General features: G+C 43.9%; 1 protein-coding gene across 1 annotated transcript; it reads left to right on the plus strand.

Moving 5' to 3' along the window:
• The first annotated feature begins 3,326 nt into the window (after nucleotides 1-3,326).
• cds2 (CDP-diacylglycerol synthase (phosphatidate cytidylyltransferase) 2) lies at nucleotides 3,327-14,608 on the plus strand. Its single transcript, XM_068738332.1, has 13 exons — nucleotides 3,327-3,380; nucleotides 5,158-5,300; nucleotides 5,530-5,626; nucleotides 5,780-5,877; nucleotides 7,165-7,304; nucleotides 8,751-8,809; nucleotides 9,448-9,530; nucleotides 9,653-9,740; nucleotides 9,825-9,893; nucleotides 11,051-11,203; nucleotides 11,806-11,925; nucleotides 12,194-12,297; nucleotides 12,958-14,608. The coding sequence occupies exons 1-13, from the start codon at nucleotides 3,327-3,329 to the stop codon at nucleotides 13,091-13,093; spliced, it is 1,344 nt and encodes a 447-aa protein (XP_068594433.1). The 3' UTR covers nucleotides 13,094-14,608.
• The last annotated feature ends 1,055 nt before the right edge of the window (nucleotides 14,609-15,663 follow it).

The following is a 15,663-nucleotide window of genomic DNA, read 5'->3' on the forward strand; positions in this document are numbered from 1 at the left end:
GTGGGGAGGAGGGTGGTCGAGACAATTCTTTATTTCGAAAAACGAGCAAGTAACGGCGACAATGAAGAAGCAGCAGCCATTAAAGGACTAATAAGAAGTAGGATTTCAGAAATCTATTTTAATGTCATACTATGTAAGTGCTGTTTGAAAATATCATGATAATAAACTGAAAATACAGCCTATCTTGAAGAACCCTTATTTTTCTATTAGCATAGGATATTTTTACAATTCATTGAAAGCCGTTCAAAGAAAGGTTGAAGAAATAAAAGCAAATTAATACATTTGTTTTTTGCTTTAATGTTTTTGTAATTAATCTGACCTGTGTTTAAATCCATTTGAACTTTTGCACAGTCAAACGACTTATTTATTGCTATAACTATTTTACTATGCATCCTCTGTAAAGCGATTTATTTTGAAAGGTGGTATACAATCGATTAAGAAAGAGTAATAATAAATAAATGATCTGCTCAAAGTCACCCATTACTGAATGGGTGACTTTAAATCCACTGAGCATCATTCACGACATCCCGTGAAGCTGCGAGGCCCTGGCCGGTGAGTCATGAGCCGGTGGGCACACATACAAAGTCACAAACACACAAACTCACTCCCATTCCACCCCCACGTGCAATTCTAGTGAGCCTTTGCTGCCTCCCAGTGTTTAAGGGTGGTTTTACAAGTGAGATTGACTTAAAGAACACATATGATACTCTTTTTCCCACAAGTTAACGCAGCTCCCAGACTAAATAGCAAACAGATGCTGCAGGACAGCATCCCTCTTTTCTGTCTCAAAGAGCTCTGTCAGAAATGCCTTTGAAACCAAAACTGAAACAAACAGCTGTCACCGTAAGTTAGGTTTCCTCCAGGAGTCTTTCTGTACTTGATTACAGAACTCTAGTCTGGAACTGCCAGGGAACAGGACCTCTAGTCCTGTTCCCTGGCAGTTCCATCCTCAGCATCCTTCTACCGATATAGTCCCCGTCTCTCCTCTGGACATGTCCACACCATCAAAGTCTGGTCTCTCTGACCTTGTCTCCAAAACGTCCAACCTTCACTGTCCCTCTTATTGTCTCATTTCTAATCCTATCCAACCAAATGAGAACCTCAGTATCTTCATCTCCTCCATTTCGAGCTCTGCCTCCTGTCTTTCCCTCAGAGCCACTGTCTCTAAGCCGTCCATCATGGCTGCCCTCAACACTGTCTCTAAGCCGTCCATCATGGCTGTCCTCACCACTGCCTTTTAGACCTTTCCCTTCATCCTCGCTGACTCTCTCCTATCACTTTTGCTCTCTCTCCTTTATATTGCAGAAGTGTTTGACCTCAAGAGATGTTTGCTACTGGAAAGAAGGCAATACAATTTTACATGACTTATCAGGTGATTATGGAGCTAAACAGCTTGTATGTGTGTTTATTTTTATTTTTATTTATTTATTCATTTTGAACTTTATTAACAAAAACAAAACAAAGCGATGTGTGTTTATGTTAACATTTATTATCTGTATGAAATTAATCTGAGGGCAACAGTCTGTTCACTGAGGACAGCAGAATCCTGCACTGGTTATCAGAGAACCTGCCACTGATCATTGTTAAACGACACACGCTAATCTAATAAATGGCCATTTATTATTTTACATCAAAAGTACAGCAAATGTGTTTTCTGCTGATTAAGATTGGAATATGTATTGCTCTTGGTAAGGTTAATGAAAAGTTTAACTTTGTTCCCATCAAACACTTCATCATCACATTTACAGTGAGTCAGCGTGTGTAAAGTATGAACCATGGGCAATCCCATGTAAATGATGAAACATCTCAGAAGGCCTCTTTAATCGAGAATCTGCTCAAAAATGGAGTCCCTGTTATGTAATGAAGAAAGAGGGTACATTGGGTCATCGGTGATGCTGTATGTGCTCGGAGAATCGATAATAGGAGCACCTTTCCATCAGTGTTTGTGCTGAATGTAGCCCACACCTCCAATGACATCAGGGGACTCGGGCGACAACATCAAGTTACCCAGAATGCAGCTAAACAGTCCCAATGGCGCTTTCAAAATAACGCCTTGTGGCACACTTGAACGCCAGCCTGTCGATCAGGTAGACGCGTTTCTGTTGCTCCCAACTCTAGTGAATCATCAAAGATACAACTACACACCTCCTGAATGAGAGTATCTCTTTAATCTGACAAAGACTAACTTAGTTACCTGTTAACTGCAGAAACCCTTTATTTTAACTCAATAAATAATGGTAATAATAAGACCAAACAAGATGATAGTTGTTAGTCCTTCTAACAGTAGTAGTACTACTAGAATACAGCGAAAGAGAGATGTTGTTAGTCCTTCTAACAACGATCATCTTGCTTTGTTGAAATACACCCATCATTGACAGAGATGTGAAAATATTCTACTTACATGCAGTTTTCTCTTGCTGTTGTTACTTTTACTCCTCTCTTACTGACCCGCCTGTCTCCTCTTCATGTATTATTTTCTTATCTAGACTAACATTTCTGTTTGAAGCTTCTAAGAGACATATTTGTCCTGTACTCGAGCTGACCCCATCATTCTCTGTGTCTAATCACACGAAGACTCTCGTCCTTCTCGTATCCATCCTGTTTTTGCTTCCCACCAGCAGTCTTTGCTTGGCCCCTTCAGCTCCAGGCCTGAAAATCACCTCCCAACAGTCCAAAGCTCCAGCATGCCATTAAAGTGCACATCTAACTAATTAGCTACGGTGGCAACGACAAAAAAAACCAAGCAATCATTCTCTCTTCCATTCACATTTACCATTTTACCTGCATTGCATGTTCTTGGTGATGGGAGGAAGCCAGAGAGCCCACAAAGAACCCACGTATGCAGACACAGGTAAAACCCTCATTTAGAATTTCAAAGATCTTTTTTTTTTTAAAGAAAAGAAAATATATATTCACATTCACTGAAATGTTATGGTATTACAGTTAAGTCTGCTATCTTTTCAGGCTATTTTAAAATGCAGTCATTAAACACAAACATTAAGATATCATCTGCTTTTTGCAGTAAAATAAACTACTTACGTCACACTGAGATACAGTTTTTTTGTCACTTATTATTATTATTATTATTATTATTATTATTAATGATAAATACAAGTGGACCCAGAAAGTGGACTTTATTTTGAAAACCGGAAGTCTTCTTCTTCTTCTGCTGCTCCTGCTCACTTCGGATCGAATGGGCATTTCCAGTGAAAAGTGTCTCCGGGCAAAACCTAGCTGGGAGGTTAGCGGAACATCTGTCACGACAGACACCGAGCGTCTCGGAGCACGGACGCCTCGCTGTTGCCTTTAGGCGACGACCTGCTAGGATGACGGAGCTCAGGCACCGCGGAGCCGCAGACAGCGAGCCGTCGGAGGACAAGGTAACGTTAGCCAGGCTCGAAGCCGATGCTAATGCTAGCTGGTTAGCTATCGGCGTGAGTCTAAAATGGACCAAAACTCAGCGTTTTGTACGTTGCTGATATTTTATTTTTAATATCAAAAATAAGGGATAGAACTTGAAACTAAATTAAATACTGAAAAATATAATACAAATCATCCGCCGAACTACTCATAAATCACATTTGATTGGCTGATGCCGCTTCCGGTCTTCCTGGGTTGTGAAAACGGTGAAATCAACAGTCGCCGCTTAGTTATTAGACACATTCCGACATGTTCTCCTTATATAGTGAACCAACGGCTTCCTACATGCGCGCTTAGAACGCACCAGACGAAATTCTGGTAACATTTCGTCTGAGGACTGGTCTTTGATGAGCTACTGTTTATTCTTGTAGCTGCTCGCCTGTTTACTGGTGAACCCCGCAGGTGTAGCATCAGCCTGCCTGGTCTTCCTCAGCCGTAAAGGCTGCTTGATGCAGTGACGTCCAGGAAGATGTCTTCATTAGTCTCATACTGAAGGAGAGTAAATCGATGTCTGAGAAGCTGCCAGTGAATTTTACTCAGAGCCAATAGCTCATTTCTGAAGGATGAGTTCTCCTCTGTTTCTTAAAGCTCTAAAATCTCTTAAACTGACAGGAAAGGGCACGACCTCTCACTACTTCCACATCTAGCTGTCGGTGTTTCTCGTCTGCGAGAAAGCTTGGAAGGGGAGGAGAGCTGGTGTTAAAGGAGCAGCTATTTTTAACTCGAGCATCCTGAATGACGGATGCTGTCTCCATAGAAACCAGCAGGCGGAGGCTGGGTCTGCCTGCTGTGACGTACTTTCAGATGTCAGGGTTGGACAACTTTTGACACTGCTTACAACATACTTTTTCATATCGTCTGAAGCAAAGTCACAAGGACATTTTGGATTCTTTTCATGCATTAAATCCATAGAAATGTGGTGGTCACTGGTCACACAGTAGAATCGATGCTAAAATTATCTTGCACTGAGGATTATGTACATGCGGGTGGGGAGAGGGGGGGTTGCAAGCATCAGGCTGTTTGGCCAAAAAGTGAGACGGGTGGTGCCACGAAACAGCAACGCCATCTGACTGTCTGCTGCAGGCGTGGGAGGTGAGAACTCAGCCCCCCCCCCCCCCCCCCCAGCAGCAGAGAGAGCACAACAGGGTGAAAAGCAGGGAACAAGCTGACTGGGAGAAACTTGGCTTGTGACTGTCGATCGGATCACAACCGTTGTCTGATGTTACCACAGAGAGGTCGGCGTGTGTTTTGAACAGGCGTCCATCAGTAAACGGATGGTTCTGAAAAATCAACACTAGCCATAGAGGTTATCTGGCGCTGTGGTTAGCCGCCAGCACACACAATCCTGCACAGGCAGTCTCCATCGATTTACAGAAGATTGAGTAAATACAGTTTGGAGCAAAGTTATTCTTTCCCAATGTGTAATAAATCCAGTGGAACAATATTCTGTTCAGCAGCAATAACAGATTGAGTATCTCAATATAGCAGATTCAAATGTTTTTTCTTCTTTTAATGCAAAACTCTGCAGTCTGCAAATGATGAACCCCTAAATAGAATTCCTCATTAGACACATTCACGCATCGGAAGTTGTTAAAACATGTTGGCGGACTTCACAGACTCGGATCAGATCAGTAGAGGCCTGAAGGTTTTCCAATCCGGGCAGTTGAATGTTTGAAATGCCGAGCCTGAGGACCTGCTTCTGCTTCTTCTCGTCGTCCTCTGTCTGTTGGCTGTCAGGGCTCAGACGGCGAGCTGAAGGTGGACAAAGATACGGTGTCGGACAGCGACTCTAAGGTGGACTCGGGGGTCCCGGAGGTGCCGGTCCCTGCTGACGATACCCCCGAGGTTCTGAACAAGGCCCTGTCTGGTCTCTCCTCAAGGTGCTTCTCAGCGTTGATTGAAGAGTAGTCTTTACTCCTGAGTGTTTGTAGAAATGAAAGGTTTTCTCCAACATTAACATTAACAAGGTGCAAACAAGGATAGTTTTTACAGATATGTTTGCAGTATGTATCTTTTACTGTGCCCTTAAGGGTAAACACAACAAACATGGAAACATTAATGGTCACCTGCTCCCTAATGTGTGTGTGTGTGTGTGTGTCTTCTCTTCAGATGGAAGAACTGGTGGGTGCGTGGCATCCTCACACTCGCCATGATCTCCTTCTTCTTCCTCATCATCTACCTGGGCCCCATGGTGCTTATGATGATTGTGAGTAGTTCGTACTCGTGCAAAATCTTACTGAGTTTCGTATCCTACAGAATTATTTTAAATCGTGTAGAAATTTGTAGCGGCAAATAACAGAACCGAGTGCTTTTATAACGCACACTCACTCTCCTCATGGTGCTGTGTGTCTGTTTTTAGGTCCTCTGTGTTCAGATCAAGTGCTTCCACGAAATCATCACCATTGGCTACAGCGTGTACCATTCCTACCACCTGCCCTGGTTCAGGACGCTGAGCTGGTGACTGCACACACACACACACACACACACACACACACACACACACAGCGAAGGCCCCGCCTCACTTCTTTCTTATTACTTTGTCTTGTTTTTATCATGTAGCAGACTTCTTCAGGTTTGTTTCCTGACCTGCTCAAATCTCGAGTAGCTTGTAGATCATGAAGCCAATCGGCAAAGCAAATGTTCTGAATCATCAGCGTTGATTGATCGTAGCTGTTAGTGGTACAGTACAGTAGGCTGTAATCGATAGCCACGACCTCGCATTCATTATGCCTGGAAGATCAAAGCTGCGTCCCATGTTTGAACTGGCGTTTCTGATCATTTACATCAGGGGTGGGCAATTATTTTCTCACATGAGAAACAGAAAATATTCTGGAGGGCCGGGCCAAACTCAATTCTGCATAATAATAATAATAATAATGCGATGGTTTTATAGAGCATTTTTCTGACACTCAAAGATCCTTTATATTGTGCATTATTCATTCACTCCATACTTGGTGGTGGTGAAGTTACTATTGTAGCCACAGTTACCCTGGGGCAGATACAGCTGCCCCGGGGCAGACTGACAGGAGCGAGGCTGCCAAGCGGCCCTCCTAACCACCACCGACATTCACTCGCTCACTACATTCACACAGGCAATGTGGATGAAGTGTCTTGCTCAAGGACACAACAACAGTGAACACGTGTGCTGGAGCCGGGAATCGAACCGCCGACTGTTCGATCATAACCACCTGCGCCACCGCCGCAAGGGGTTAATTGTATTTCTTTATAAAAAAAAGCTTGTTTTGACAAGCTTGTAAGAGTATATGTTATAATTAAGCAATAAAAAATTGAGGTTGACTTGCAAACAATGCCCTTATTCATTTAAATTTCTCAAAACAATGGTAAAATAAATGTGATCGTTTTACTATTTGTGACTTATATTAGTGAACATTTTCATCCACATTTACTTCAAAACACATTTTGAGTTCAATATGCCTTTGGAAAGTTGCCTGAAGGTTCTTGGCATCCTAAAGACATCACAGATGCATCATATTGAACCGTCACTGAATGCAGTTTTAGTCCATGCATGAGGGAGTCAACCAAAGGGCCGTATGCGGCCCTGGGGCCGTACATTGCCCAGGTCTGATTTACATCCTTCGTGCAGAGAAGTTCATCAGTGACTGAGATATGTGGAAGTCTCAGCCTCTCCGGCTTTTGTGCAGGCATACTGAATGCAGTCTGAGTAGTTCCTGTTGCCATAAAGAGGTGAGTAGTGTACGTTTGTCTCACGGCTGCACCCCACAGGTACTTCCTGCTGTGTGTGAACTACTTCTTCTATGGTGAGACGGTGACAGATTACTTCTTCACGCTGGTGCAAAGGGAGGAGCCGCTCCGCATCCTCAGCAAATACCACCGCTTCATCTCCTTTGCGCTGTACCTCACAGGTACGGAACACTGAACCTCCAGCCGAGCGTCCAGACTCCTCCCGTCTTTATGTTTTTATATTCTGTGTGAATTTTGTCTGAATTATTCATACTTCCTTAGATCTCTACGGCCAGTCTCTCAGGACTTCTGTGAAATTGGGCCACAGTAGTCGTGTGTCATTATATTTCAAAGTTAATCTCTGTCTCAAGTTTCAACAGCTCTCCCTCGCGCAAGATTTCAATTTAAGGCTCTTCTTGAGCGAGACTTGCATGTCTGGTTACCGGAAGGAAGACATGTTCCTCTCTAAAAAAACCGGGTTGACACCTGTCAACCTCTAATCTCTTTGTATATCCACTATGCAAAGACAATAAAGGCTTTCTATTCTAGGATTCTGTCTGTACACCTGTCAGACTGATACAGCAAGGATGACATAATAACCACTAGATGAGGTGATCTGCTACACCAATGATGTATGATTCATTTAAGAATATGTAAATATAGGGTCAAGCTTTTAAAAAAAAACAAAAAAACCCGAAATGTATTCTTCAACTGAACAGGATTACCTTGTAAATGTGTCATTTAAATGTGTTATTCACAGAGAACATGGTTTTTCATGGATCCATATAACTGATTGTGTCAAGGAATTTTCTTCAGGCTTTTTAAAAAAAATAATCTTTTTTTTAAACATTGTGAGATAAAGATTTATCACTGATCCTTATGATCCAGAACATTCTTTTTTTTTTTTTTTTATTGGCCATTCTAGGCTTGTGGGGCCTGTAGCAGGAGTGAATGTGGACAAATGGGCAGAGTCAACCTTTTTAGTTTAGGTTAATGAAAATCATTTGGATTCGGGTTTAATTGAATTCAAAGGGACTCTTGGACTGCGGTGGAGGGAACGTGCTCCACGGAGGGTTCCTCTAGTTAGGGTGGATATTTGAGAGTTGGTTATTTCAGGCATCAAGATAACTGGAGAAGATCCACTTCCTGTGCTGTAGGTTGTCTGTTCGTACAGTCGTGCTGCTAAAAACTGCCGGTGCCAAACAGGAAGCAGACGGGAAGGAAGCGCCACGGTTAGCTTCTGTTCAAAGTGAAACTGAACACCCTATGCATTCTGGGATGCTTTCTTGTGCCAGAAAATGCTCAAGTCAGTGTTGCAGTTCTGAGATGCACAACTCCAGTGTCTGTCCAGAACGTTTAAAATGACCAGCTTTGTGTTCTGTGGACCGTGACCTCATGTCTGCCGGTATAATCCCTTTTTGTCTACGCGCCGTTGCCCACTGTCTCACGGTGTGAAACAAAAACCTCTACCTTCATTTCCTCGCTGCACATTAACTCTGGGGGTCGTCGAAAGTAGGTCAGGCTAAATATAGCTGCGTTTGACCAAATATGACTTCTTTGTTCCACCTCCAGGTTGACGCGCTCCTGGATCGTGCCTCGTTTTCACCCAGTATCTCGTGTTATTGCAGGGTTCTGCATGTTTGTGCTGAGTTTGGTGAAGAAGCAGTACCGCCTTCAGTTCTACATGGTAAGTGGCCTCCTCCATCCTCCTCGCCTTCAGCCTCGAGGCTCCTGGGTTATTGACGAGGCTGGATAAAATACAGGCAAGTGTTGGGAAAGCTCTTGTATCGATAAAGTACGGGATGTTTGCATGCACCTGAATATTCCTGTACGTCCTGTAAGTGAGTAGGACTGCTAACTTAATCCTTCCAAACGTGTGGATCTGAGCAAGATGCTATCCGAACACTAGATTATTTTCTGTCAATTCAATTCAGTTTTATTTCTATAGCTCCAGATCATAACAGAAAGTTATCTCAAGGCACTTTACAGGATTAGCAGGGAAAGACAGAACCAACAAGAGCAAGCGCTTTGGCGACAGAGGCAAGAAAAACTTCCCTTTAACAGGCAGAAACCTTGGACAGAACCTAAAACTCATAGTGGACGGTTGGGTTGAGAAAGAGAGAGAGAGACAGTGGTAGAAAGACAGAGACAATGACAGAGAGGGAGCGACAGAGACAAGGACATGTAGGAGGAGAGTCTCAGGAGACACTGTAATCATGTCTCGTCTGTTCAGCTTGTAGTACTAACTCTGTCATCACTAATATTCGGTAATGGTTGTATTTAAGTACAAGTAGTAGAAGTAGTAGTCTTGTTTCCTCTCCACAGTTCGGGTGGACCCATGTGACCCTGCTGATCGTGGTGACTCAGTCTCATCTTATCATTCACAACCTGTTTGAGGGCATGATCTGGTAAGTGAGCAGTCTTCCATCATCTCCACTCCTCTAGTAAAAAAAAAAAGAAGCTGAATGTTGAAATTCTGTTGAGTTGAGTGTGTCCATTGTTTGACTCTGTGTCTTCTTCGTCTGTTTAGGTTCATCGTTCCCATTTCCTGTGTGATCTGTAACGACATAATGGCCTACATGTTCGGCTTCTTCTTTGGCCGCACCCCTCTCATCAAGGTCGGTTGTCTTATTGTTATTATTCAGCAATAAAAGCACCGTCTGTGTAAAAGGGGGGCGATAACCCGGTGTCTTTACTCTCAGCTGTCACCTAAGAAGACCTGGGAGGGATTCATCGGGGGTTTATTTGCCACCATCGTGTTTGGCATCCTGGTAAGAAAGGAACTCATCTCATGCCTTTATAGAGGTCTCGATGTTTTATCTGCATTTTGATTCGTTTTGGAATCTTCTCACATGTTTTGGGAGGTTTTTCAGAATTATGTTGCACAGCCACCCAATAACTTCTGTTTTTAATTAGGATTGAAGAGTTTGGTAGACAAATTGAATGCTGCATTAAAGAACCCATTTGTTCGCATTAGAGAAGAGAGAGTCCACCTTGGTCTGTAGGTATGTGGTTCTTGTGCTTGACCTGGATCAGAGGTTGTCATATTTAGAGCTCCGTTTACAGAACAAGCTCTTAACGGAGCCGCTGATCAATATTTCTAACTGGAAGAACAATCGACCCAGTCATCGAACTTGATTTAAACTTGAATGAATACAATTTAAAACTCACAGTATTAATAATTCTGAAATAAAATGGATGAAGTCGTTAATAGTCGGTAACATTCTGTTCCGTTTTTGTTTTTTACCTCGGCTGTATAGTGCTTGTGTGCACCTTCGTGTAGTTCATTATATATCTATAATAATTAAAGCATTTGCATTTCCATTGAAACAGAATAAAATAATAATAATTTACCAATACATTATAATGTTCAAGTAAACTGCTGAGGGTATTTTTTTTATGTTGGTTCAAAAATAATTGCAACGCTGAAACGTGATGATTTCATCAGATCAGCCTTGAGAAATCGACTTGGCTGGTTGAATTTGTTTATTTTATGAGGAAACATCCATTAGACTAGAGGAACATCTATCTGGCAGAAGCAGAGAGAATTCAAGCTGCAACCCGGTGCGACGTTGCCGCACGAAGCGGAGCTGCTGTTAGTCGCTGAACGCTGGACACGGGGTCTTCCTGCTGGTCGGGGTCCTGGCATTTTCCTTCCTCATTAGTGCAGACATGAGCAACTACAAAGAACTACAAGGCGGCTGTGAACTAAACATTGTTTCTATTGGCTTGTCAGGATGTGTTGACCATTGAGATGTGCGACATGTAAATAAATCCTCCTTGTCCTCTCTGAACTGCACCGTCCATGAACATCTACGTTCGGCAGCAGCGGTGTCGATTTGTTTTCCATCATGTGACGGTTCTGGAAGTTAAAATAAGGAGGTTGATGGCGTGACTCCAGAATAAGTGATGGCTGCTCTCCTCCCAGCTCTCCTATGTGATGGCCGGCTGCCGCTACTTTGTGTGTCCGGTGGAATTCAACAACGACTCCAACAGTTTCCAGGTGGACTGTGAACCATCGGAGCTTTTCCAGCTCCAGGACTACGCCCTGCCCAGCGTTCTGGAGTCTGTCACGGGATGGGTAAGACTCCGCTGCCCTACCTCCCGTTCGCCATGCTTGATTCTTCACAGAGACGTTCAAGTGGGGACATGCAAGAATTAAGTTCACATGACTTCGATGATGTGAGAGAGGCCTGCACGTGCTATCCACTGGGCAGCAAGAAGGTCGCGGGTTCGAATCCGCCTTGCGGGCTTTCTCTGAGGCGTTTGCATGTTCTCCCCGTGTCTGCGTGGGTTCTCTCTCCGGGTTCTCCAGCTTCCTCCCACCGCCAAAAACATGCAGCCTAGATCCAGGTTGTTATTCCTCACGTCTTTTGAGGGATTTGTAGCCGTCCTACCGATGAGACCAACTTCATGCTTCTTTAAAGTGAATTGATTGAACGGGGTTGTAGTGATCAGGCTGGGGGGGGGGGGTCTCTAGTGCAGTTTGGTATTTTAGTTCAAGTGAAAATACATATTCTCACATCCCAGTTATTTATAGACGAACGTTTTGGCTCAATAAACACAATTATTTAAAACGTATTTCTGATACTGAAGTATTTTGTATGTACTCTGGTCCCCCTGGTTCAATGACGCGCTACTGATTGAAATGGAAGACGCAGCGGTTCTCTCTTGTCTCCACAGACCACGGTGCGGCTCTACCCGTTCCAGATCCACAGCATCGCTCTCTCCTCCTTTGCCTCCATCATGGGACCATTCGGTGGTTTCTTTGCCAGCGGCTTCAAGAGAGCCTTCAAGATAAAGGTAGGGATGAAGGGCAGCTGAACTCATCCCTCATCCCCCCATGTTTGTGACGTAAACTTTAGTTTTCTATGTACATATTTATATATTATGCTGAATTACAACTCAAATATTCTGCTGCAGCGCGACCCGGTAACGGACAAAGCGGTCTAGATGAATGAATGAATGAATGAATGAATGAATGAATGTACTGCAGCCTGCATCAAAGCCAATGCTCTTACCGAATGTCTCGGGTTGCTCTTCAGCGCATGCTGCCTGTTTGTCCTTTCAGGATTTTGCCAACACCATCCCGGGCCACGGGGGCATCATGGACAGATTTGACTGCCAGTATCTCATGGCCACGTTTGTGAACGTCTACATTGCGAGCTTCATCAGGTCAGCATGACTTTATTGATCCGTTACTCTGCCACAGCCTGCCTGTCTGTTAGTACGTGCTGCAGCTTCTATTGTTTCCCAAATGCTGGTAAAGTTCGAGGCGCTACCTCTGAACCCTGGGTAGTAACCCCGCCGACATTTAATGATGGAAACACACAGCAGATAGCAGATGTGGGCTTTTTAGACTTTTGTAATTGCATTCAGTTTCCGGTGGTGCCATTCTGAAAGCAGTTTGGGTTCAAATGCATTTCATTGCTAAGTAGATGATGCGCTTCACCGACGGCATGTAATGATGAAGCTTTTCCTGAAGGCTGTTGCTAGGCAGCGGGCTCGCTCTGTAGAGAGCAAGGAGCTGCAGGATTTCTGCCGCCTCGCTTCTATTTTCAGGCTCTTTGGCTTTCGTGGAGGCTGCTAACTAAACTTCCTCCATATTTAGTAACTAACACCACAATAAATCAAAGCCCTTGCTATAGTATCACTAAGCGCCACCACTTCTGAACAGAGATTTGCTCATTTATAGAATTACAATTGATTTTAAGTTGCTAGCTGGAGCTCACATCAGGAAAGATATCCCCCTTTTTTTTTATCAGTTCCCTGTGAACGAAGATGAGCCTTGATATTTGGGAGGTTTGTGTTTGATTTTCTTCTCCCTTTGCTCAGGGGCCCCAACCCCACCAAAGTGATTCAGCAGCTGCTGGCCCTGCGTGTCGATCAGCAGCTGCACATCTTCAACTCTCTGAAGGCTCACCTGATGGAGAAGGGCCTGCTGCCGATGCTGGAGGAGGTCGCTGCCTAGAGCCACCCCCCCCGATCGGATCGCTGCATACTCGGGGCCCCGGAGCTCTGGGACAGCGTCTGAGGAAAGGAGCTGCAGCCTCGGGTCATTCCATCGTTTGGGTTCACTCACTCTGCGAGTCACGTTTCTGACGTCCGTGTTTTCAGGTTGATTTAGTGAATTACTGTGCTGTTACACATTTCCACGAGAGCCAACTTGTATCTATTCACACTGTTGGAAAGCTGTTGTCTGCCTGTTTACAGGATAGCCTCTATACCTATTATTGTGTGTAAACAGCTTGTTGTACTTTGACTTTCAATGCACTGCTCCCAACTCAGTTATTCACTGTAACCCCCCCTCCCCCCCCACACGCCAAATTTAAGTTTAAAGTTTCTTTCTTGTGATTTTTTCTATTTATGCATAAATGTTTTTATATGTCGTATATTCTGTTAAATCTGCCTGTTTATTATTCATACTGTGGTGTTTTCACAGCCATTCCTCATTTCAAAGCTTCTCTAGCTTCAGACGCACCAGTTGATATGACATCATATCCTGCGCCCTGATGTCTGTGACGGATATGACATCATATCCAGATGCTGAAGTATTCATCTTTAAATCATCTTTTGGTTTTTTTTATGTCTAAGGAGCTCCTGCTGGTTTTAAGCATTCACTCGGCTGGTGGGATTGTTGCATTATGGCGTCTGGTTGCGACGCTTCTGCACCGCCGTCGTCTGCGTCTACGTGTTGCATCCTCTATCAGGGCTGGGCCGTGAGTGTTTCAGATGCTCACTGCTCCAGGGGAGAAGCGTTGATTTGTCACTGGCTGGCTTGGCCTTTGTGTTCTGGATGTGACCTCATGAATGTGGTGTGAAGGATGGAGTTAGACTGCAGTCAGGAGAGGGTTAACGTAGAGGTGAATGCCACCGTTTAATGTTTGTTTCATACAAGCTGAAGCTAATGTTCACTGCAGGACTGCTGTAATTCTGTAGCCATGCTAGCCATATGATGAAGGGGCTGTAATGAGCGGCTGCAGGGCTTTTATTTGAATGAAATTATTAATTTTGCTCTGTGGAAAAGTCACCGATGTCACAGAAGGGAAGCGACGTTTGATAATATTCAGAAACTTCTGATGAATATGTGTTGCATTGTGGGATATATACTGTTAATAAGATAGTTGGGACTACGAGTCCGGATGTCTCGGGATCCCATTCACCAGCCTGAACACTTATTCTTTTACGCCATCACTGTTTTTTTTTTTTTTGCCTGCTTGATGTGTAAAACTAAATTGCCCAAACCTTTGTTCTCTGTTCGGTTAAGTGTTTAAATTAAATATTAAAAGGTTTGTATTTAAGTTTGACTGGAGACCTTGATTCCATCTAAGTCTAATTTCTTTCTCTTTCATGGTTGTCGTGGTTGCGTGGGCGGGGCTTGTTACGGAAGGTAAAGGCAAATGACATTTCCAAATGTTCCAAACGGCTTGTTTTATTAATCAGATTCTGGCTCGTTGCCAAACATCAATCACCTTGTCCATCAATTTGTGCACAGTCATCATTTTGTCGTCAGTCAATAATTTATTTCCCCTTGTTACACCAAGCCAAATAAACTCTGGACGTTACTGCAGCTGTTAGTATGTAGTATTTATAGCATAGTACGCAGGTGACTTATATATTACAGTATTTACATTGGAGTACACAGGTGTAAACTAGCCACAGCTCATTCTGTGCGCGGTCTTCTAGGAGGAAACGGCAATAAATATATGATTGGTTCAGCGCTCAGTGTAGCAGCAGCTTAGTTTATAGATGTCTGTATACACCCAACGGCTTGTACACGTGCGTGTAGTCCTTCTATACATTTCCCCTAATCAGAAAGTTGCATATATTTTCAATCAAAGGCCTTTTATTTATTTTTCTGTCTCCAGATTTAGCTCAGTCGTGGCAATGACTTTTATCAGCTTTAATATCTTTCAGATGGAATAAATCGCTAAGCGGCTCCTGTTCTATCGTCACTTTTGATCGTCACTCGGATTTCGATTGTTTTTCTTCACGTTCTTCTTGACGTGCGTCTAAACCTGTCCACCGTTTCTAGATTGTACATTTGAGGTGCTGCTTCGAGGAGTATTTACAGTGTCGCTGCCATATTTGAGAGCATTTTCCCGCCGTCACTCGTGGCTATTTTCGAGGCTCTTCCCAGCAAGCCGTTGTTTGTGTCGCCTCCTCATGGGCGCTGCCCTTCGTTGTCTCCCTTTGACGGGTGTTGCTGCCCGATGCAGCCGTTCACTGCCATCCCTCTGCCTGGGCTCATGGATGCCACTAGAGAGAGCTGTAGCTCCTGAGGTCGACTGATCGAGGGTAACGCTGCTTGCCTGGCACATTCCATGATCCAAAATGTTGGGATTTTCTCCCAGGGCAGCAGAATACAGAAATTAACATGGTGATATTACAGATTATTCCCACACTGCCACTTTGCTGATATGTCTCCCCCCCCCCCCCCCCCCCCCAGTAGGACCCTTGAGCAGAAATGTATGGGAGTCCTGACTGTCATATCCTGCAGATTCCCTTTGTGGAGGTTTTATTTTGTGGCTATGGGTTCTG

This window comes from Brachionichthys hirsutus, chromosome 4, assembly GCF_040956055.1.
Source record: "Brachionichthys hirsutus isolate HB-005 chromosome 4, CSIRO-AGI_Bhir_v1, whole genome shotgun sequence".
Lineage (NCBI taxonomy): Eukaryota > Metazoa > Chordata > Actinopteri > Lophiiformes > Brachionichthyidae > Brachionichthys > Brachionichthys hirsutus.